At 40.4% G+C, this 25,405-nt stretch overlaps 1 protein-coding gene across 1 annotated transcript in view; it reads left to right on the top strand.

Annotated features, from left to right (window-relative positions):
- Positions 1–20,522: 20,522 nt before the first annotated feature.
- LOC108159931 (laccase-5) overlaps positions 20,523–25,405 on the top strand; it is a 72,568-nt gene continuing 67,685 nt past the window's right edge. Inside the window, exon 1 of the mRNA XM_017293578.2 lies at positions 20,523–20,915. Coding sequence (XP_017149067.2) covers positions 20,795–20,915 — 121 coding nt within the window. The 5' untranslated portion in view covers positions 20,523–20,794. The remainder of the gene's footprint in view (positions 20,916–25,405) is intronic.

Below are 25,405 nucleotides of genomic sequence, written 5' to 3'. Positions count from 1 at the left end.
TGATCAAGAATATATGTACTTTATGGGGTCGAAAACGATTTCTTCTGGACGTTACACACATCCATTTTCACCACAAATCTAATATACCCCATTACTCATTTTGAGTATCGGGTATAAAAAGGGCAGGGAAGGGCGTCAGTGATTGCAGTAAACGATAGATGTATGTACATATGTATGTATGTATACGTGTTGCGTCCAAATAGCGGTTCACATACATATGTCTGTATGTGTCTATATGTATGTATTTATGTGTATTGACTTATATTTATATACAATTATTAATCAAATTCATGCAATCGTGTCTTTGCTATCGGGGCAACGACACCACGTTTATAATTAAAAATCGGCAGGAGGTCATTGACAAACAAACTGCTAGACACAATCAAGAGCTGGAAAGTCCTAGGAGACCACTCCATCTCAGACCACAGGTATATCGAGACGATATTATCCTCCGAGATCCCCAAACCCACCGACTATATCAACCGCAGAAAAGCCAACTGGGAGAAATATAGCACAACCCTTGAGAAACTTCTCCCTCCTAACGCCCCTAATTGCCCGAACACGGAAGACAACCTAAACCGTCTTGTGAACAGGTTTACGGATGCGTGCAATAAAGCCTTCAAGGCAGCATGCCCTTCTAACAGACCAAGGGGGAAAAAGAAACCCCCCTGGTGGTCTAAGTAACTAGACACTCTTCGTAGAACTTGTAGGACTCTATTCAATAGAGCCACAAGAGCTAAGGAGGATACTCACTGGGCAGACTATAAAACCAGTCTAGCATTATACAAAAAGGAAACGCGGAAGGCTAAAAGAGCCTCCTGGCAAAAATTTTGCTCCGAAATCGAGGAAACTTCGGAGGCCGCAATGCTTCAGAAAGTTCTCTCAAAAACTACCCCTTCGGTAGGTTACCTCAAAAAGAATGATGGTACGTGGACCAACTCCAGTGAGGAGTCCCTACACATTCTGCTGGACACGCATTTCCCCGGATGCACAACCACCGAGCCGACACACCTCCAAGGAGAGGGATCGGTAGAATCGCCAGGCCCGGACCAGGTAATCCCGGCCCAACTTCAGAAGGCCGGAGATACGGCCATCAACTGGCTACATAGTATCTTCAGGAAGATACTGGCGGTATGCACAATACCGCAAGCATGGCTTAACCCTAAAGCAGGCAAAGCCTCACACTCAACCCCGAAAGACTTTAGACCAATCAGCTTATCGTCTTTCCTACTCAAAACCTTTGAGAGACTTATCGGGTTACAATTACGGACAACTATAAGTCCCCAGCTACCGGAAAGGAAAATCCACGGAAACGACACTTCATGAAGTGATCTCGAGTGTAGAAAAATCGCTGCATCTCAAAGAATACTCACCAATAGCTTTTCTCGATATCGAGGGAGCCTTCAACAACGTCACACCATTACAGAAGCCCTGATTGACCTGGGGTGGACCGTCACTTGGTGATGCTCATTGGTCAATTGCTCATACGCAGGACGGTGACATCTTCGATGGGATCGTCCACCCAGTCAAGGTATGTCAACAGAGGAACCCCGCAAGGCGGAGTTCTTTCTCCTCTTCTGTGGAACATGGCAGTCAATAAGATTCTATGCGACCTGGAATAGGGGGGCTGTAAAGTAGTGGCATACGCGGACGACGTTGCAATTATCTTCGCGGGGAAATACCCACAAACACTCTGCGACTTAATGACGGCAAAGCTTGCTCGATTGTCCGGATGGACAGAATTGCGCGGATTGGCACTAAATCCCTCGAAAACGGAACTCGAGTTATTCACAAATAAATACAAGGCCCGCCCCTCAACCCCACAATACTACAAAGTGCATGATACAGGCTCTCCTTCAGCGACAGTGCCAGTTACTTAGGGTTGGTAATTGACAAAAAGTTTAACTGGAACCTGAATGTCAAGGATAGGGTGAAGAAGGCAACGACAGCACTCTACACTTGCAAAAAAGCTATCGGCCTAAAGTGGGGCATGAACCCTAGCATTGTCCTATGGATATACCTGGCAATAGTCAGACCTATAATACTCTACGGAGTTACTGTCTGGTGGCCTGCCCTAACAAAAAGGACGATCACCAATCAGTTGGGCAAGGTTCAGCGAACGGCCGCCCTCTGCATCAGTGGAGCTCTTCGAACTACACCAAATGATGCGCTAAACGCCATGTTATGCCTCCAGAGCCTTGACCTTGCAGGAAAGGAGCGGGCAGAAATGGCAGCAATACGTCTTAGAGACTCTGAACAATGGGTACCTCAACACATAGGTCACTCATCTATACTAAATAAAAACAACATGGTCCCAGCAATAACGGACTATCAAGCTCCGGACTGGCTCAAAGCTGGACGGCAGGGTTGGAGGAGGAATCTACTCTGAACAGCTTAACATAAGGCAATCTTTCAGGCTTCCTGATCACTGTAGCGTCTTCCAAGCGGAAGTTACAGCAATCAGGGAGGCTCTGTACTGCCTTCACACGGTTACCACCACGGCAACCAATCTAAACATCTACAGCGATAGCCAAGCTGCGATCAGATCACTTAACGCGATATCCTCGAACTCGGCTACTGTGGCGAAGTGCCGCAGATCTCTTCACGAGATGGCTCAGCAATTTGCTATCAGCCGTATATGGGTCCCGGGCCACCGGGACATCGAGGGCAACTGCATAGCGGACGAGCTGGCCAGATCTGGAACTACGACCTATGGCCTATGGCCACCTGCAAGCTCATCATAAAAGAGCAGTACATGCGACTAACAGACAACAAGTGGCAAATAGGGCCACAGCTCGGCAAACATGGCCGACCATAGATAAGAAGCGCACCGCAGAGCTCTGCAAGCTAGGCAGGGAAAGGTGCAGCGCGGTCATACATTCCCTCACAGGACACTGGCTAGTAGGCACCCACGCAAGTAGGCTGGGTGCCCCATACAATGATTTCTGCCGCAGCTGCAGAGACGAGGACGAGGAGGAGACAGTGGAACACCTGTTCTGTTCCTGTCCAGCTCTCAGCAGAAGGAGGCTGCATCACTTGGGCTCCGCCTTTCTGAACGACATCTCGGAGATGTCCACGCTGTGTCCCAGAAAGATCGCAAACTTTATAAGAGCATCTCGATGGGACAACTGTTGACATGAAATCTCACTGCAGGGAGGGAATGATCCCATGCGATATCACAACGGGCCGAAACCGGCCTAAGTGTGCCGGGCTCCGAGCACCTAACCTAATATGAGTGCCTACATTTGAGTATGGACAACTACAAGATTGAAAATTTATATATAACTTTATAATATTTTTTTCAAAATACAGAAAAATCCAGTCTTAGCTCGGAACAACTGGTAATCTCAGCAGAAAATAAAGTCTCACAATATAGTAAAATACTCTCTGTTTTCATATTCTCAACCCAGAAAATATTAACTTTAGAGTATGTTAAAAATTGGTGAATAAAATGTGTTAAGTACAGGCGCAAATAAAAATACAAAATACAAATTAAAAGACCAAGCCCTAATACACCACCAATCCAGCGTCTTTCGAGCCGGCTATTGATACAACTATTCCACACAGGTACAACAATACGTGCCTGCACTATTCTTAGACGTCACCCTACAAAAAAGTGCTAGCCGTGAGACACAAAGCAAGCACCTCAAATAATTACATAATCGTAACTGGAGTGCCCCAAGGCAACTTTATCAAGCCAATCCTCTACGTATTGTACACGGCAAATATTCATTCAAATAACCAGGTAACAACTTCGTCGTTTGTTGATGACACTGCGATTTTTAGTCGCTCCACATGGTCGGTAAAGACCCAACTAGTCACCCATCTGTGGAGAGATGGCTTGCAAGATGGCTTAAATAAAGAAAGCTATACTTTTTTCGATCTAAACAATGCACGCGTCCCGCAAGATAATGATTTACCTGGGCGTCTATATGGATAGACGGCCCACCTGGCGCAAGCACATAGAAGCCAAGAAGACGTATTTTACAATTAAAGAAAATAATCTATACTGGCTAATAAACGCACGCTCTCCCCTATACTTGGACTATAAAGTCCTCCTGTAAAACTCCGTTCTGAAACCTATCTGGATTTATGGCTCCGATTTATGAGACAACGCAAGCAGAAGCAACGTCGACATTATCCCGCGTGCGCAGTCTAGAATCCTGAAAACCATCACTCATGCACCAGCACTAGCCAATCGTGCAGCCACAGTCGGCTGCAGCGAAATAATAAGCCAGCACAGCTCCAAATTTCTCATAGGGCCGTATAATATTCATACAATTTGAAAAATTAGTAGAGTTTTTCTAATACAAAATAACCGAAAACTTTGGTTGGCTGTATCTTGATATAGATATATTAGCGGGACGAAAAATATTAGGTGCGCTCGATGGTCTTCAATTTCAACGAATGCCTTGTGTTTCTTCACAATTTAATCTCTTAGTCTAGCTAACCTACGATGGCACAGCGGGGCAAATTCGCCAAGAGCGAAAGAGCGAGCTTTTATTTCGCTCCCGCTTTTCCCTAGCGTAACTTAAACTAGACTTCATAATTATGATTAACAATTTAAATTATTAAGAACTTCGGCCATGTCACTCAACAGAATTAACTAATTAATTTTACAAATTCATATATTAAATTAAGATTTGATTACATGTTGTCATTCCCTTATGATGAAGATGGAGATCGTAAAGGCCGTCTTCACAACAATAAACGAGGTGGAACGTTGTGAGTTGCTGCGGACACCGCAACTCTACAGTTATACCCGATACTAAGTCAGTATGGCTCTCCTGCGGCAGACGCCGCTAATATTGAACCACACGACAAAGAGTGCGTGCGAGAGAGACAGAAAATCAGTCTGAGCGTTACGTCGGGCGCTGCGTAGCCACAGAAAATTTATTTCTTGCTTTTGGCTACAAAAATGATCCGATCTGATCCAGATTCAGCAATCTGATAGATATGGTCATTATCTATGATTCTGCGTTTTTAGTTTTCTCGAATGTGCAATATTGTGGATGCAACAGATTTTCGTCTTTTGTGGGGGCGGAAGGGGGTGGGGCGAAATTCTGAGATATAAGTTTTATAGTGAGATCTAACAGAAGTGCGGATACCAAATTTGGTTACTCTAGCCTTAATAGTCTCTGAGATTTGTGGATGCCCCAGATTTTAGTCCTTTGCGGGGGCGGAAGGGGGTGTGGCGAAATTTGGACACGAAACGGTCAAGGTCCGATATCACAGGAGTGTGGATACCAAATTTGGTTGCTCTAGCTCTTATGGGTTCTGAGATCCTTGAACTCATATTTTGCAATTGGCAAAACCGACCATGAAACCTGTGTGTTAGAGAGAGACAGAGCGAGAAAGAATGAAATTGTTTTCTTGATGCTGGCTATAATAATAATACGATCCAATTCAGATTCCGCAGTCTTAAAGATATGGTCATCCTCACCGATTCTGCGTTTTTGGTTTTATCGTATCTTTAAAAATGTGGATGCCACAGATTTTCGTCCTTTGTGGGGGCGGAAGTGGGCGGGGCGAAGTTTTGAAATATTTTTGTAGCAGTGACATATCACAGAAGTCTGGATCCAAAACATCGTTGCTCTAGCTCTTATAGTCTTTGAGCACTAGGCGCTGAAGGGGACGGACGGACGGACGGACGGACAGACAGACAGACAGACAGGGCTCAATCGACTCGGCTATTGATGCTGATCAAGAATATATATACTTTATGGGGTCGGAAACGATTCCTTCTGGACGTTACACACATCTACTTTTACCACAAATCTAATATACCCCAATACTCATTTTGAGTATCGGGTATAAAAAAAATATTAAATTATTAGATTTGAGGTCTGGGGTGGGACCCCAACGAGTATTTTTGCACCACAGGCCTGGTACATGTGATGGCAATATCCGGTGGTCCGGGACATTTATTGATGGGATCGGGATAAGTTTGCGGACTCGACGGACACGGACGCTATTGAAGTTTCTAACTGCATGCTCTCCGAGGTGATAAATTCGGCTACCAAATCTGTATCAGTTGTCGTTGCCTTTGGAGTAACAAAGGATATCATCTGCTGCACTGAAGGAGGTGTCGGAGTTAGTTTCTTAGATGCCGACGGCCAGGAGGCTGTTGGCAATTGCAAGTCCCGCGTAGTGGTTTTCTTGCGCCGGGTGTGCAGGGTGTCCATGGCCAAGATCCGATCATATTGCTTCTTAAAGCCCACGATCAGCTCTTTGAAGTCACTCCGCGTGTACTTCATGGACAATAGCAAGATCGTCAAGATGGACGACAGACCAAAGTGCCAGACAAAAGCTAAAGCCGAAATCATTAAAAGCTGAGAGGAGAGAGGAGACCGGTTGCTTCAACAGCTAATATGAGAGAGAAGTAAGAGTAAGTTGTTTAGATTTAGGTGATAGGGAGAGAGTGATAGATCAGCTAAGGCTACGACAAGAGAGCAGGCTAAGTGCAATGTGAGGGCGTACTTACGAAAAGCCACACGTCTGATCACTACGAAAGAGAATGGACGAATAAAGAGCTACAAACTTTTGGTCACAAGCTGTTCCAGAATGTGCCTCTGGATCATAGATACATAGCTGATCCGTCGTCACCAGAGATTCCGGATTTCCACATTGCAGGATTGTTATCTTATTGGATATGATGTCCGGGACCCACTGGTACTTTTAAAGTCGTCGGTTCTGCTGCCCCGAGTCTTACACGAAAGCAAATTCAACCTTTTTGGCAGTGACGGCAACACTATGGGTTGCCGGAAACCAAATACTGAGCTGCATAAGAATCAATTAAGACAAACAGTTAAATACGGCGGGGTAGCGTTATGATGTGGGGCTGCATTTCGAAATGTGGTGTTCATTGATCAGTATCTGAAAATGTTGAAAGAAAATTGTAAGCAGATGGCGTAGAAAATGGGCATTGGCAACACGTTCAAATTGCATCAGGACAACTACCCGAAGCATTAGGCCTATGAAGTAAGGTCTTGGCTGCTATATAACTGCCCAAAATTAGTAGAAGTGAAACCCCAATCGCCTGATCTAAGCCTTATTGAAAATTTGCGGAGCTAGCTGTACCTTCGTTTACGCAAAACGCCAATATCGGCCATATCCGCGTTACAGGAACGGCTTCAGGAAGATTTGGCCAAAATCGGCCTATTCATGGCCTATACCCAAAAAATCTTAAAAAATATGACAAACGCCTAAGCGACACATTAAAAAATAATAGGTATCATAATATAATATAAAATTACGTTTTTTTCGAGATTAGGAAGGTTTATTTTAGTCATATAAAATATACCGAATATTAAAGCAATGCAAATTTTGAGCTTTTTTGTTTAACTATATTTTCTCTATTCATTTAAAATGAAATTATTAATCTACCTCTCTGAAAATGTAAAACTTCTAGCTTTATTCCCTTATTAAATTAATTTTACTATACCCGATACTCAAAATGAGTATTGGGGTATATTAGATTTGTGGTAAAAGTGGATGTGTGTAACGTCCAGAAGGAATCGTTTCCGACCCCATTCTTGATCAGCATCAATAGCCGAGTCGATTGAGCCATGTCTGTCTGTCCGTCTGTCCGTCCGTCCGTCCGTCCGTCTGTCCGTCTGTCCGTCAGCGCCTAGTGCTCAAAGACTATAAGAGCTAGAGCAACGATGTTTTGGATCCAGACTTTTGTAATATGTCACTGCTACAAGAATATGTCAAAACTTTGCCCCGCCCACGCAATAGCCGAGTCGATTGAGCCATGTCTGTCTGTCCGTCTGTCCGTCCGTCCGTCTGTCCGTCTGTCCGTCCCCTTCAGCGCCTAGTGCCCAAAGACTATAAGAGCTAGAGCAACGATGTTTTGGATCCAGACTTCTGTGATATGTCACTGCTACAAAAATATTTCAAAACTTCGCCCCGCCCACTTCCGCCCCCACAAAAGACGAAAATCTGTGGTATCCACATTTTTAAAGATACGATAAAACCAAAAACGCAAAAACTATATGTTCTAGAGTGTAAAATCTCAACCAGATCGTATAATTATTATAGCCAGAATCAAGAAAACAATTTCATTCTTTCTCGCTCTGTCTCTCTCTAACACACAGGTTTCATGGTCGGCTTTGCCAATTGCAAAATATGAGTGGCATTTACAATTTCGACGATACGAGAAAACTAAAAACGCAGAATCGTAGAAGATAACTATATCTTCTAGAGTTTAGAATCTGAACCAGATCGTATAATTATTATAGCCAGAATCAAGAAAACAATTTCATTCTTTCTCGCCCTGTCTCTCTCCAACACACAGGTTTCATGGTCGGTTTTGCCAATTGCAAAATATGAGTTCAAGGATCTCAGAACCCATAAGAGCTAGAGCAACCAAATTTGTTATTTACACTCCTGTGATATCGGACCTTGACCGTTTTGTGTCAAAATTTCACCCCCTTCCGCCCCCGCAAAGGACGAAAATCTGGGCATCCACAAATCTCAGAGACTATTAAGGCTAGAGTAACCAAATTTAGTATCTGCACTCCTGTTAGATCTCACTATAAAACGTATATCTCAAAATTTCGCACCACCCCCTTCCGCCCCCACAAAGAACGAAAATCTGTTGCATCCACAATATTGAGGATACGAGAAAACTAAAAACGCAGAATCATAGATAATGATCATATCTATCAGATTGCTGAATCTGGATCAGATCAGATCATTTTTATAGTCAAAAGGAACAAATCAATTTGCACTGGCTACGCAGCCCCCGACGTCACGTTCAGACTGATTTTCTCTCTCTCGCACACACTCTTTGTCGTGTCGTTTAATATTAGCGGCGTCTGCCGGAGGAGAGCCTTACTGACTTAGTATCGGGTATAACTGTAGAGTTGCGGTCTCCGCAGCAACTCACAACGTTCCCCCTCGTTATACCCGATACTCAAAATGAGTTGTGGGGTATATTAGATTTGTGGTAAAAGTGGATGTGTGTAACGTCTAGAAGGAATCGTTTCCGACCCCATAAAGTATATATATTCTTGATCAGCATCAATAGCCGAGTCGATTGAGCCATGTCTGTATGTCCGTCTGACCGTCTGTCCGTCTGTCCGTCTGTCCGTCCGTCCGTCTGTCCGTCTGTCCGTCCCCTTCAGCGCCTAGTGCCCAAAGACTATAAGAGCTAGAGCAACGATGTTTTGGATCCAGACTTCTGTGATATGTCACTGCTACAAAAATATTTCAAAACTTTGCCCCGCCCACTTCCGCCCCCACAAAGGCCGAAAACCTGTGGCATCCACAATTTTGAAGATACGAGAAAACCAAAAACGCAGAATCGTAGAGAATGACCATATCTTTTAGAATGCAGAATCTGAATTGAATCGTATTATTATTATAGCCAGCATCAAGAAAACAATTTCATTTTTTCTCGCCCTGTCTCTCTCTAACACACACGTAGCATAGGCGGCTTTGCTTAGAGGAAATCATTAGCGCCTAGATCTCAAAGACTATAAAAGCTAGAGCAACCAAATTTGGTATCCACACTCCTAATATATCGGACCGAGACGAGTTTGTTTCAAAATTTCGCCACACCCCCTTCCGCCCCCGCAAAGGATGCAAATCTGGGGATATTCACAAATCTCAGAGACTATTAAGGCTAGAGTAACCAAATTTAGTATCCGCACTCCCGTTAGATCTCACTACAAAACGTATATCTCAAAATTTCGCCCCACCCCCTTCCGCCACCACAAAGAACGAAAATCTGTTGCATCCACTATTTTGCACATTCGAGAAAACTAAAAACGCAAAATCATAGATAATGACCATATCTATTAGATTGCTGAATCTGGATCAGATCGGATCATTTTTGTAGCCAATAGGAACAAATCAATTTGCAGTGGCTACGCAGCGCCCGACGTCACGCTCAGACTGATTTTCTGTCTTGGTGTCTTATTTTCTGTCTTATTGGTGAATAAAATTTATTAAGTACAGGCGCAAATAAAAATACAAAATAAAAATTAAAAGACCAAGCACTAATACACCACCAATCCAGCGTCTTTCGAGCCGGCTATTGATACAACTATTCCACACAGGTACAACAAGACGTGCCTGCACTATTCTTAGACGTCACCCTACAAAAAAGTGCTAGCCGTGAGACACAAAGCAAGCACCTCAAATAATCACATAATCGTAACTGGAGTGCCCCAAGGCAACTTTATCAAGCCAATCCTCTACGTATTGTACACGGCAAATATTTCTTCAAGTAACCAGGTAACAACCTCGACGTTTGTTGATGACACTGCGATTTTTAGTCGCTCCCCATGGCCGGTAAAGACCCAACTAGTCACCCATCTGTGGAGAGATGGCTTGCAAGTAAACGAACAAAATGCAAAGAAATAAAGAAAGCTATACTTTTTTCGATCTAAACAATGCACGCGTCCCGCAAGATAATGATTTACCTGGGCGTCTATATGGATAGACAGCCCACCTGGCGCAAGCACATAGAAGCCAAGAAGACGTATTTTACAATTAAAGAAAATAATCTATACTGGCTAATAAACGCACGCTCTCCCCTATACTTGGACTATAAAGTCCTCCTGTAAAACTCCGTTCTGAAACCTATCTGGATTTATGGCTCCGATTTATGAGACAACGCAAGCAGAAGCAACGTCGACATTATCCCGCGTGCGCAGTCTAGAATCTTGAAAACCATCACTCATGCACCAGCACTAGCCAATCGTGCAGCCACAGTCGGCTGCAGCGAAATAATAAGCCAGCACAGCTCCAAATTTCTCATAGGGCCGTATAATATTCATACAATTTGAAAAATTAGTAGAGTTTTTCTAATACAAAATAACCGAAAACTTTGGTTGGCTGTATCTTGATATAGATATATTAGCGGGACGAAAAATATTAGGTGCGCTCGATGGTCTTCAATTTCAACGAATGCCTTGTGTTTCTTCACAATTTAATCTCTTAGTCTAGCTAACCTACGGTGGCACAGCGGGGCAAATTCGCCAAGAGCGAAAGAGCGAGCTTTTATTTCGCTCCCGCTTTTCCCTAGCGTAACTTAAACTAGACTTCATAATTATGATTAACAATTTAAATTATTAAGAACTTCGGCCATGTCACTCAACAGAATTAACTAATTAATTTTACAAATACATATATTAAATTAAGATTTGATTACATGTTGTCATTCCCTTATGATGAAGATGGAGATCGTAAAGGCCGTCTTCACAACAATAACGAGGGGGAACGTTGTGAGTTGCTGCGGACACCGCAACTCTACAGTTATACCCGATACTTAGTCAGTATGGCTCTCCTCCGGCAGACGCCGCTAATATTAAACGACACGACAAAGAGTGCGTGCGAGAGAGACAGAAAATCAGTCTGAGCGTGACGTCGGGCGCTGCGTAGCCACTGCAAATTGATTTCTTGCTTATGGCTACAAAAATGATCCGATCTGATCCAGATTCAGCAATCGGATAGATATGGTCGCTATCTATGATTCTGCGTTTTTAGTTTTCTCGAATCTGCATTATTGTGGATGCAACAGATTTTCGTCCTTTGTGTGGGCGGAAGGGGGTGGGACGAAATTTTGAGATATACGTTTTATAGTGAGATCTAACAGGAAAACGAATACTAAATTTGGTTACTCTAGCGTTAATAGTCTCTGAGATTTGTGGATGCCCCAGATTTTCGTCCTTTGCGGGGGCGGAAGGGGGTGTGGCGAAATTTTGACACAAAACGGTCAAGGTCCGATATCACAGGAGTGTGGATACCAAATTTGGTTGCTCTAGCTCTTATGGGTTCTGAGATCCTTGAACTCATATTTTGCAATTGGCAAAACCGACCGACCAACCAACCTGTGTGTTAGAGAGAGATAGAGCGAGAAAGAATGAAATTGTTTTCTTGATGCTGGCTATAATTATAATACGATCCAATTCAGATTCCGCAGTCTTAAAGATATGGTCATTCTCTACAATTCTACGTTTTTGGGTTTCTCATATCTTTAAAATTGTGGATGCCACAGATTTTCGTCCTTTGTGGGGGCGGAAGTGGGCGGGGCGAAGTTTTGAAATATTTTTGTAGCAGTGACATATCACAGAAGTCTGGATCCAAAACATCGTTGCTCTAGCTCTTATAGTCTTTGAGCACTAGGCGCTGAAGGGGACGGACAGACGGACGGACGGACAGACGGACAGACGGACAGACAGACAGACAGACAGGGCCCAATCGACTCGGCTATTGATGCTGATCAAGAATATATATACTTTATGGGGTCGGAAACGATTCCTTCTGGACGTTACACACATCCACTTTTACCACAAATCTAATATGAAGTGGGGTGGGACCCCAACGAGTATTTTTGCACCACAGGCCTGGTACATGTGATGGCAATATCCGGTGGTCCGGGACGTTTATTGATGGGATCGGGATAAGTTTGCGGACTCGACGGACACGGACGCTATTGAAGTTTCTAACTGCATGCTCTCCGAGGTGATAAATTCGGCTACCAAATCTGTATCAGTTGTCGTTGCCTTTGGAGTAACAAAGGATATCATCTGCTGCACTGAAGGAGGTGTCGGAGTTAGTTTCTTAGATGCCGACGGCTAGGAGGCTGTTGGCAATTGCAAGTCCCGCGTAGTGGTTTTCTTGCGCCGGGTGTGCAGGGTGTCCATGGCCAAGAACCGATCATATTGCTTCTTAAAGCCCACGATCAGCTCTTTGAAGTCACTCCGCGTGTACTTCATGGACAATCGCAAGATCGTCAAGATGGACGACAGACCAAAGTGCCAGACAAAAGCTAAAGCCGAAATCATTAAAAGCTGAGAGGAGAGAGGAGACCGGTTGCTTCAACAGCTAATATGAGAGAGAAGTAAGAGTAAGTTGTTTAGATTTAGGTGATAGGGAGTGAGTGATAGATCAGCTAAGGCTACGACAAGAGAGCAGGCTAAGTGCAATGTGAGGGCGTACTTACGAAAAGCCACACGTCTGATCACTACGAAAGAGAATGGACGAATAAAGAGCTACAAACTTTTGGTCACAAGCTGTTCCAGAATGTGCCTCTGGATCATAGATACATAGCTGATCCGTCGTCACCAGAGATTCCGGATTTCCACATTGCAGGATTGTTATCTTATTGGATATGATGTCCGGGACCCACTGGTACTTTTAAAGTCGTCGGTTCTGCTGCCCCGAGTCTTACACGAAAGCAAATTCAACCTTTTTGGCAGTGACGGCAACACTATGGGTTGCCGGAAACCAAATACTGAGCTGCATAAGAATCAATTAAGACAAACAGTAAAATACGGCGGGGTAGCGTTATGATGTGGGGCTGCATTTCGACAAAAGGAGTAGGAAATGTGGTGTTCATTGATCAGTATCTGAAAATTTTGAAAGAAAATTGTAAGCAGATGGCGTAGAAAATGGGCATTGGCAACACGTTCAAATTGCATCAGGACAACTACCCGAAGCATTAGGCCTATGAAGTAAGGTTTGGCTACTATATAACTGCCCAAAATTAGTAGAAGTGAAACCCCAATCGCCTGATCTAAGCCTTATTGAAAATTTGCGGAGCTAGCTGTACCTCCGTTTACGCAAAACGCCAATATCGGCCATATCCGCGTTACAGGAACGGCTTCAGGAAGATTTGGCCAAAATCGGCCTATTCATGGCCTATACCCAAAAAATCTTAAAAAATATGACAAACGCCTAAGCGACACATTAAAAAATAATAGGTATCATAATATAATATAAAACGAGGGGGAACGTTGTGAGTTGCTGCGTACACCGCAACTCTACAGTTATACCCGATACTAAGTCAGTATGGCTCTCCTGCGGCAGACGCCGCTAATATTGAACCACACGACAAAGAGTGCGTGCGAGAGAGACAGAAAATCAGTCTGATCGTGACGTCGGGCGCTGCGTGGCCACTGCAAATTGATTTCTTGCTTTTGGCTACAAAAATGATCCGATCTGATCCAGATTCAGCAATCTGATAGATATAGTCATTATCTATGATTCTGCGTTTTTAGTTTTCTCGAATGTGCAATATTGTGGATGCAACAGATTTTCGTTCTTTGTGTGGGCGGAAGGGGGTGGGGCGAAATTCTGAGATATACGTTTTATAGTGAGATCTAACAGAAGTGTGGATACCAAATTTGGTTACCTTAATAGGCCTTAATAGTCTCCGAGATTTGTGGATGCCCCAGATTGTCGTCCTTTGCGGGGGCGGAAGGGGGTGTGGCGAAATTTGGACACGAAACGGTCAAGGTCAGATATTACAGGAGTGTGGATACCAAATTTGGTTGCTCTGGCTCTTATAGGTTCTGAGATCCTTGAACTCATATTTTGCAATTGGCAAAACCGACCATGAAACCTGTGTGTTAGAGAGAGACAGAGCGAGAAAGAATGAAATTGTTTTCTTGATGCTGGCTATAATAATAATACGATCCAATTCAGATTCCGCAGTCTTAAAGATATGGTCATTCTCTACAATTCTACGTTTTTGGTTTTCTCATATCTTTAAAATTGTGGATGCCACAGATTTTCGTCCTTTGTGGGGGCGGAAGTGGGCGGGGCGAAGTTTTGAAATATTTTTGTAGCAGTGACATATCACAGAAGTCTGGATCCAAAACATCGTTGCTCTAGCTCTTATAGTCTTTGAGCACTAGGCGCTGAAGGGGACGGACAGACGGACGGACGGACAGACGGACAGACGGACAGACAGACAGACAGACAGGGCCCAATCGACTCGGCTATTGATGCTGATCAAGAATATATATACTTTATGGGGTCGGAAACGATTCCTTCTGGACGTTACACACATCCACTTTTACCACAAATCTAATATACCCCAATACTCATTTTGAGTATCGGGTATAATTACGTTTTTTTCGAGATTAGGAAGGTTTATTTTAGTCATATAAAATATACCGAATATTAAAGCAATGCAAATTTTGAGCTTTTTTGTTTAATTATATTTTCTCTATTCATTTAAAATGAAATTATTAATCTACCTCTCTGAAAATGTAAAACTTCTAGCTTTATTCCCTTATTAAATTAATTTTATTATACCCGATACTCAAAATGAGTATTGGGGTATATTAGATTTGTGGTAAAAGTGGATGTGTGTAACGTCCAGAAGGAATCGTTTCCGACCCCATTCTTGATCAGCATCAATAGCCGAGTCGATTGAGCCCTGTCTGTCTGTCCGTCTGTCCGTCCGTCCGTCCGTCCGTCCCCTTCAGCGCCTAGTGCTCAAAGACTATAAGAGCTAGAGCAACGATGTTTTGGATCCAGACTTCTGTGATATGTCACTGCTACAAAAATATTTCAAAACTTCGCCCCGCCCACTTCCGCCCCCACAAAGGACGAAAATCTGTGGCATCCACATTTTTAAAGATACGATAAAACCAAAAACGCAGAATCGTAGAGGATGACTATATGTTTTAGAGTGTAAAATCTCAACCAGATCGTATAATTATTATAGCCAGAATCAAGAAAACAATTTCATTCTTTCTCGCTCTGTCTCTCTCTAACACACAGGTTTCATGGTCGGCTTTGCCAATTGCAAAATATGAGTTCAAGGATCTCAGAACCTATAAGAGCCAGAGCAACCAAATTTGGTATAAACACTCCTGTGATATCGGACCTTGACCGTTTCGTGTCCAAATTTCGCCACACCCCCTTCCGCCCCCGCAAAGGACGACAATCTGGGGCATCCACAAATCTCAGAGACTATTAAGGCCTATTAAGGTAACCAAATTTGGTATCCGCACTTCTGTTAGATCTCACTATAAAACGTATATCTCAGAATTTCGCCCCACCCCCTTCCGCCCACACAAAGGACGAAAATCTGTTGCATCCACAATATTGCAGATTCGAGAAAACTAAAAACGCAGAATCATAGATAATGATTATATCTATCAGACTGCTGAATCTGGATCAGATCGGATCATTTTTATACCCAAAAGGAACAAATCAATTTGCACTGGCTACGCAGCCCCCGACGTCACGCTCAGACTGATTTTCTGTCTCTCTGGCACGCACTCTTTGTCGTGTGGTTTAATATTAGCGGCGTCTGCCGGAGGAGAGCCATACTGACTAAGTATCGGGTATAACTGTAGAGTTGCGGTGTCCGCAGCAACTCACAACGTTCCCCCTCGTTTTTTTGTAGTTTTATGCATTTTACTCGCGTTTGAAGTTGAGACAAAATAATTCCGAATATTAAAGTTACCCACTGTACATATTCTCTCTCTTGTTATACCCGATACTCAAAATGAGTATTGGGGTATATTAGATTTGTGGTAAAAGTGGATGTGTGTAACGTCCAGAAGGAATCGTTTCCGACCCCATAAAGTATATATATTCTTGATCAGCATCAATAGCCGAGTCGATTGAGCCATGTCTGTCTGTCCGTCTGTCCGTCCGTCCGTCTGTCCGTCTGTCCGTCCCTATTAGCGCCTAGTGCTCAAAGACTATAAGAGCTAGAGCAACGATGTTTTGGATCCAGACTTCTGTAATATGTCACTGCTACAAAAATATTTCAAAACTTTGCCCCGCCCACTTCCGTCCCCACAAAAGGCGAAAACCTGTGGCATCCACAATTTTGAAGATACGAGAAAACCAAAAACGCAGAATCGTAGAGAATGACCATATCTTTTGGAATGCAGAATTTGAATTGGATTGTATTATTATTATAGCCAGCATCAAGAAAACAATTTCATTTTTTCTCTCCCTTTCTCTCTCTAACACACACGTAGCATAGCCGGCTTTGCTTAGAGTAAAACATTAGCGCCTAGATCTCAGAGACTATAAAAGCTAGAGCAACCAAATTTCGTATCCACACTCCTAATATATCGGACCGAGACGAGTTTGTTTCAAAATTTCGCCACACCCCCTTCCGCCCCCGCAAAGGACGAAAATCTGAGGATATTCAAAAATCTCAGAGACTATTAAGGCTAGAGTAACCAAATTTGGTATCCGCACTCCTGTTAGATCGTACTATAAAACGTGTATCTCAAAATTTCACCCCACCCCTTTCCGCCCACACAAAGGACGAAAATCTGTTGCATCCACAATATGGCACATTCGAGAAAACTAAAAACGCAGAATCATAGATAATGATCATATCTATCAGATTGCTGAATCTGGATCAGATCAGATCATTGTTATAGCCAAAAGGAACAAATCAATTTGCACTGGCTACGCAGCCACCGACGTCACGATCAGACTGATTTTCTGTCTCTCTCGCACGCACTCTTTGTCGTGTCGTTCAAATTAGCGGCGTCTGCCGGAGTGGCTCTCTCTCCTACTGACTTAGTATCGGGTATAACTGTAGAGTTGCGGTGTCCGCTGCAACTCACAACGTTCCCCCTCGTTTTCGTTTGGTTTCTAGCTGCTTATGAGCTGTGTGTGTTTTTATCTTATTGTATTGAGTTATTTTGAACCGTGCTAAATGAAATAAAATTGTAAAAACAAAATTTTTAAATTTTTGGTTTTCAAACCGTGTTTTTTCAAAACCGTGTAAAAAAAGACCGTGCAAAAACAGAATTAGGTGTATATGGAAGTGGGTTTATCTTTTAATTATTTGGTCTCGGTGGAACTGGATCTACGTCTCGGTGGTGCGAACAACTCTACTGGATGGATTCTTTGTGTGAGGGCAAGCTACCGAAAAGAAGACGTACCATTCTGAAAAGCAGATAAATGCAGGTATAAATGGGATCTAAACACATTGTGTTTAAGCTTTCGGTCTGGAAAATTATGATAATTTATTCCGGTATTTTTAAAAAAAATGTAGACTTTGAAAAATCATTATTTCTTGTGTTTAAGTTATCTAGGGATTAACTTCACAAATGCCATTTTACCGTTAAAATCTGTTACAAATACAACATTTTGGTATATAAAGAAAATGTCGTACCTCGAGGAACTAATATTATTACATTTCCTGAGTTGTTAAAGGCTAAACTTTGAAAAAACACAGCCAAAAATGATCAATTTTGAATTTGAAAGCTTAATATTTCCCAGACGGTAAGCTTAAGCTACAAAAAGTTTGGGTTTGATTTATAGATGAATTAATCAGCTTTTTATAATTTCAAAGTTCAGGCAGGCATAAGATAGGTTATATGAAAAAAGCACAACCACTGAAAAAACATGAAAAATATAACAGTTTTAGAAAAAAACAAATTCATTTAAAAAAAAATTCATTTTTGAATATGAAATAAACCGTCTTTTATTTTTTATTTCGATTTCTATGTTACGTAGAATTTCGTTTTCTATGTGCCAAGCATAATGAAACTAAAAGTGAATGTATTTAAATTGTGACAGGTTTCTTTCGTTTCTTTTTTTGGGTGTTCGTGTATACATACATACATACAATGCATGTTTGTATATTCTTTGTTATTGATACACAGACAAGAGAGCGGATATTAAAAAGCAAATTCCATTCATATAATGTGGACTAAACAATGAACCATGGGCACGCCTACACAGTCTACCCATACTAAAACACTTATAGTCCAACACTGGAGCTATAGTCGGTCCAGATTTTGCTCAGGTACTGCTTTAACTTCTACCACATTTTACATCTTTTGTGCTCAGATGACCGTGACCGGAACTTTTCCATCTTCCAATAAGGTAGGTCGAAATAGAAATTTACTAACAGTAAATCCTATAAGGGTTAATAAAGAAAGCACTTTTTAATGATAATCACTGATCATAGTGGTCGTTTGGCATCCTCTGCTCCCCACAATAATCTACATCGACGACAACCTTCAATGACGCACGACTCTCAACTATTCTAGCTCATGTGCAATTTTGAAATAAAATCCTGATCTATAATTATTATTTACATTTCTGTTTTTCCAAATGATTAATATCGAAACGGCGCAATCTTCAGTTTATTCCTGTTCCTTACTTGGACGGATGCCCGCTATTGTTCAGTAATATTTAAAAATTGTCTTTACGATTCTTCTCTGTTTATGGTGTGACCAAAGAAATGGTCAAAGAGGTAAAAAATCAGAGCGTCCCTTTTTCTCCCCTTGCATTTGTCATTAGAGATGAGAAAAATATAGAGAGAAAGAAGAGACCGCTATTTATATTATATTATACCTATATAATATTAATTCTTGCACTTCGCTTATTGTTGATTTTAACTCTAAAATATTTTCGATTTGTTTTCATACCGCACCGTCCGTTACATCTCTCTTTCTTTCTCTCGTCATACCAATATCGCCATTGGATGCACACTGTACTTGCAAGAGTGTGAGAGAGAGTGTGTGATTCCGTGGAAAATAGCTATCATTATTGTAGCTTTAAACTATGCAACACCATATTTACGCGAACAGATTTTTTCTGAAAGATTTGGTGGCTTCAAAACATTTTATCTTTAAACGGTTCGACCGATTTCAATAAAATTATTTTTTGGCAAAACTTTGGCAACAATTTGTCCAATTTGCGAACAGCGATACCAAACGACATGCAACATCTATTGTACAAATTACATATATCCAAATACCATTGAAATCTGTTGGTCGTTAAAATAGTATAGTAGTTTTGTAAGCTTGAATATAACCAACGAAAATAAAATAAAACCGGTTACATTTTTCTTGAGTTTTCAGATTTAGTCTTTAATAATTTTCTTTATTACGGCTTTGCATTTGCCTGTTATCGATCAATGAGGGATCTACACTTTAGTAGGACTGGAACCCATAATTCTGAAACCATTTGACAAAAGTCTGCCCTACCCAAAAAGTTTTCGATAAAAATGAGATTCGGTGACAGCTGTACAAGTCGAGACGTCAAACTTTGCGGATGCAACCCAATTCCTATCGTGCTCTTTTGAGTGATTGGGATCCGGTTGAACGATCATTTTTTGTAAAGATCAGGAATTGTTAAATTTGTTCTCTCTTAAAAAATCATACTAATTTAATTTCATCAGTCGATTACGAACAGGCACAATACTAACAGACAGTGTGTAATCATTTTTCATAATTTTTGACGATGCTGAAGTCTTAGCCTTGGTAAACTTCGACCAATTTAAACAATATGTACATATGTACTATGTAATACATAACAGAACTAGAACAAACGTCTTGGGAAATAAACTTTCTTTTACTTATTTTTTTGTAGAAAAAGATAGGCTCTTCAAATCTTTAAATACTACATATGGCTTATACGTATTTCTTGTAAGTCGAGGTATAGTAAATATGACCTTAAATATGTACATTGAAATTAAAACTACTTTAAATATTTGAAACTCGAAAAACACTCTCTAATTATGATTTCAGACACAGAAATACCAAAAAATAAAACTGGCTACGTCGTCTTTTAATTTTTGTATTTCTCTATTCGTGCTTTACAAAGCTTTTGTGAGCTGTGGGAGCTCTGAGCGACTTACTCTGAGATCATGATCAAGCTGGCTGCTGCAATTTCTTGCGCTCTTCAAGCCATGGAATGATTCACTCAGCCATTCCTTTCCCCTATTCGTTCGTAAGCTTGGTTTGCATTGACTTTTACGTTTGAAAGATTTTATATAGTCATACGTTCGCAGCTACTGCTTCAGTTTGGTGGTTAATCGCGGTGTGCGTACTTCGTAACGCTGTACTCGACTCAGCTTGAGTATCTTTCACCTAGTATATAAGGAAAAATATTGTCTCATTGTAATCTGTGCCTGCTTCCTGATTCTCATAAAAGATACTAACCAAAAAAAATTTTAAATTGTGTTATTGGGACGTGGCTAAACCTCAAAAGTGAAAGAAAGTTAATAATAATTGCATACATTGTCGTGAAAATTAAACCTATTCCGCTTAAGATGAAGCGCAAAGGATTTCAGCAGGTTATTACTCTTTTCTCGGTTATGGCCATATTTTCGGATTTTCCTGATATTGAGGCGGTACGCGTCGCCAGTTCGCAACCGAAGCAACGTGCTAAAGGTAAGCCAGCCAAAATTAATTTCACTTTCTCCTAGCACCTGACTTAGTCTGAAAGGGGGATATACTATAAATATTTTTTATTATTTTTCGTTTATTGAGCCCACCACAGATTTAATTTTAATAACTTAGCTTTATTACTTTGTGGTGTTCATAAAACGACAAGGACGAACAGAGTCGCGCGCTTACGTAAACATACCACATCAAGAAAACATAATTATATTTTTTACCAAATGGGCTCGCATGCGAAAGAAAACATAATGGTCCGGCCTTGTCCATGGGTACTTTCATTTTTTGTTGGCAAGAAAAGGCGTCTTGCATGTAAAATATTCAAACGGATATGCACAAAATACTCTACAACGAGCATAATAAGTTATCACGCTATACAACACACGTACACAACGAAACTGTGAAAATCCAAGAGTTGATGCAGGTTTCAAACTTTGTAGCAGGCATTACGTACACATGTACATATATGTGTGTAAGTAGGTACATACATATACGACTATGTACAAATATTCACAGTTAAGCCACTGTGGCAAGTTTACATTCACTAAGGCAATAAATTCAAATGCAAAGAATGCTACAATTGAGAGTGCTGGAGTACAAGATAACCGGTATCCAGTTGCAAAACAGTCGAAATGAGAGCTTTTTCTCGCCGAAGTTGGTATACTCTAGCCAATGCACCATATTCGTCATGAAGGTTAACATGGTAGGTGTAACTTCCGACCCATTCAGTGCTTCTTTTTATGCGGTATTTAAAGATGTTTAGCCTTGAATAAAGGTATCGCAATGTGTCCTAAATTTATTGAAGAACAGGGGAACAATGTCTCAGTCGGTAACAAAAAATCAGTTGTCCACAGTTTTGAAACACACAGAAACGCAAACAGAAAACCGGTAATTATTAACCATTTTAAAGCAAACCCGCATCCGTTAAAGTTTAACTATGCAATTTCTTTAATATTTACGTACAATTTATGGCTTGCATAGGAAATAGCTCAGATTAGGAATAAATTCAGGGCTTATTCAATATTTGTAAGACTACACAAACATTAAACGCAAAGCTCCAGTAACAAGTGAATACACTTCTGAATATAATTAGGCTTGGGAAAATAGAAAATCCCGCCGTAAGAGGGCATGGTTTTATAAGATACCTCTGTCAAAACCACAATACGAGCACTATGTGAGTATTAATGTACGTCATTTCTCGCTGTCTATGACATTGTGTGGTGTTGTCAGTGCTACCACACCCCATAAAGATATTTATATACATTCGTATGTGCATACATACATATGTATAAGCTCATGCGACTGCAACTGTGGCAGTCAGATGTGCCAAACCGAATGAAATTTACAATTAAAAATAATATACAAATTGATTTTAAAACACCGTCAATTTACTCTAACTTCCTGTATTAACATACATAGATATATAATTTTACAACTACATATATTCTGTAAATAGTGCTTGGGAATCGCAGGGCTCGCAGAGTAAAAAAAAAAACATTATACTTTAATTCACAGGTATGTATGATTTATAAAAAATAAGGTACATAGATAAGCATATACAATGTATATATATCATATACATAACGTATAAGACAAATTTAAATTCAGCAACAAACCCGTTGAACCCGTTGTATTCGCTGTATTGATTAGGGCTTTGAGACAGGTATACAATATTAGCTATAACGCACAGGTTGATCGCAAATGTCACGTCAGATAATTGGCAATTATAACGATAGCTTGAACATTTTCGTTCTTTGCTAAATTTGAGAATAATTAAAAACGAGGGTATAAAATTGGATATGTTAAAACTTTAAATGTATATGTAAATGATTAGAATCGGCCACACATGTTTAAACATATCTTTACAATTATAACCGTAATAAAAACTATAAATGAATTTAATACATACATATCTATGTATGTGCCTTTATTAATTGAATATACTCGATAACACACAATAACCATAACCTTATAATTTGGACTATGTTGCAATATTAGTAAGACTTTGCCGGAATAAAAATATATGTATAAATGAAGTAAATAACATGCACTAAGTCATAAAAATGGCTTATAGATTTGCTCAAGTTTCAAACCGGTCCATAACGGGTCTAAAATGGTGCAGCTTTAAAGCAACTCAGGACAGAGACAAGGCTTGGCAACTTTAAGCACAAATTTCTATGTGTACTTTTAAAACTTGGCGAATATTTGCATAAGCAGAGTGGAATATTATTCTAATTCGTATGTACAAGTATACATACATACAAATACAAACCCGAATTTCACATGCAAAGAATGATCCCTGGAAGTCATATTGCCAAAAAAGTGTACATTCATATGTATGCGTACCTATGTATTGGAATTTGAAGAAAATCACACCAATTTGCAAATTGATATGAATTTGGAAAAAAAAATAATTAACTCAGAAAATCTGGGTCAAAACCACGCGAATTTGTTGAATTTATAGTGGATTCAAAGCCCAATTTATTTGATTTTTGAATATATGCACATACATACATACAAATATATGTATGTATATAAAACCATATGTACATATATGTATGTATACATATATATACATGCAAGGAACTAACCATCTTGATTAGCAGCAAACAAGGTCTCTATATTTAAAATGCCTAATTTAATTATTAGCTGATGAAAAAGTTGGAGACAAGTGTTCCGTCCAAAATTGCAAAACATACATACATAAGTCTAAGAACTGACTTTCAAAAATGGTATTCTTAATATAATCTTTAGTGCTTGATAAATAGTCTGTTTCCTGATGCTTATTGAGGTTACTGATTAGGTGGCAAATAATTTTTGTGAGGCTCCTTTCAAGAATTTCGATTTGTTGTGACAGCTCCATGTGGATTCTTGATTACTGTGCTGAAATAATTTGTGTCTAATTCAACGCGGCCAGAGCCAGTCCAAATAACCCACAAAAAGAGACAGCATTATGGAGCAAACTAGTCGACACTGCATCTGTATATGAAATACATGAACAGTTACATGAACATTTGTATGTACAAAAGTAAGCTAATGTTTGTAGGTGTGCAACAAGCTTTGTGTAGAGCTCAACGAAATGGAGCAGAAAAACTCGTTGACGCTAAAGCTAAATGCGACAAGAAACGAAAAACTAGTAATGCTGTTGCAGTCACTCGTACGGGCCAAAACATTTTTGCAATAAACTAATATAAAACCGACCGCAAACTAACCAACCAGACTCTACGACCAACGAACCTTAGCAAATTAAAAACAAATCTTAATCGCAATTTACTTTGTCTACTACGTGGACTGATCTTGTTAGCCCACAACCCACAACGTTTGCAATTGACAGCAAGCTACATACAATATATGTACTCTATATGTACATATGTACTGTTACATATGTAAACATGTGAGTACTTGCAACACCTAGTAATAATGACACATTTACTTACGTGAGCGAAACCAACTTTCTTCTCAAAAAATGATTTAGTACCTCCACAACTAACGCAGTTGACCGAGAGTACGGCTAGTATTTGGAATGCAAGTCAAAAATAATTTTAAATTGATCTTAAACTGAACGATTAAAACGTTCTGAAAGTATGTAAATACTAGCTCCAAAATAGTTGTACTAATACGAATAGATAATTTAAATAATTTCGAGCCCATTATCTTGCAAGAATGGGCAAATGCGCGGCGCACAAATTCTCATGACCTCTATTAAACACATATGTGACCGCCTGGTATGATTACAATAGGCAACAAAATTCAACTTTTTCTTCCCCTGAGAATTTTTCAATTTTTTTCTATTTTTTAAAAACTGGTATTTCGTAACTGTTTTTTTCAGAATTTTTGTCTCTTTTTCACATTATTTCATTATAATACGCCTGGTTGTATTGAACTTTGCAATTCTGAAAATCTGATGCAGCTATAAATCGGACTCAAACACTTTGTAGCTTCAGCTTACCGTCTGAAAATATTAGTCTTTAAAAATCACAATGAATAATTTTTTGCGCTATGTATGTTATTTTATTTTTTAATTTTAACTTTGAAAACTCGGATAAAGTTTTGGGCTTTCATATTTTTGATGTAAACGTACATTAATTAGATAGGCGTCCTTTAAGGTATCGTTTTCTACCGTTTTACCGATAAATTGTGCTACTTTTTTATAAAAAAATACCACAATTTTATATTTATTGCAGTAACGGAACGTAACGGAATTTAACAGTAAAACAGTAAGGGGAAAAACTAAAGCAGAACCTCTAATAAAAACAGTAAACAAAAACACAGATTCACAAAAAAAAAACATTTAGAAAAAATATCATTACACATCAAAGCACCACATCTATAAAAACGAGGGGGAACGTTGTGAGTTGCTGCGGAGACCGCAACTCTACAGTTATACCCGATACTAAGTCAGTATGGCTCTCCTCCGGCAGACGCCGCTAATATTAAACGACACGACAAAGAGTGCGTGCGAGAGAGACAGAAAATCAGTCTGA

This window comes from Drosophila miranda (assembly GCF_003369915.1).
Source record: "Drosophila miranda strain MSH22 chromosome Y unlocalized genomic scaffold, D.miranda_PacBio2.1 Contig_Y1_pilon, whole genome shotgun sequence".
NCBI classification, from domain to species: Eukaryota; Metazoa; Arthropoda; class Insecta; order Diptera; family Drosophilidae; genus Drosophila; species Drosophila miranda.
Note: the sequence above shows the minus strand (reverse complement) of the source record. Positions and strands in the feature narration are given on the sequence as shown.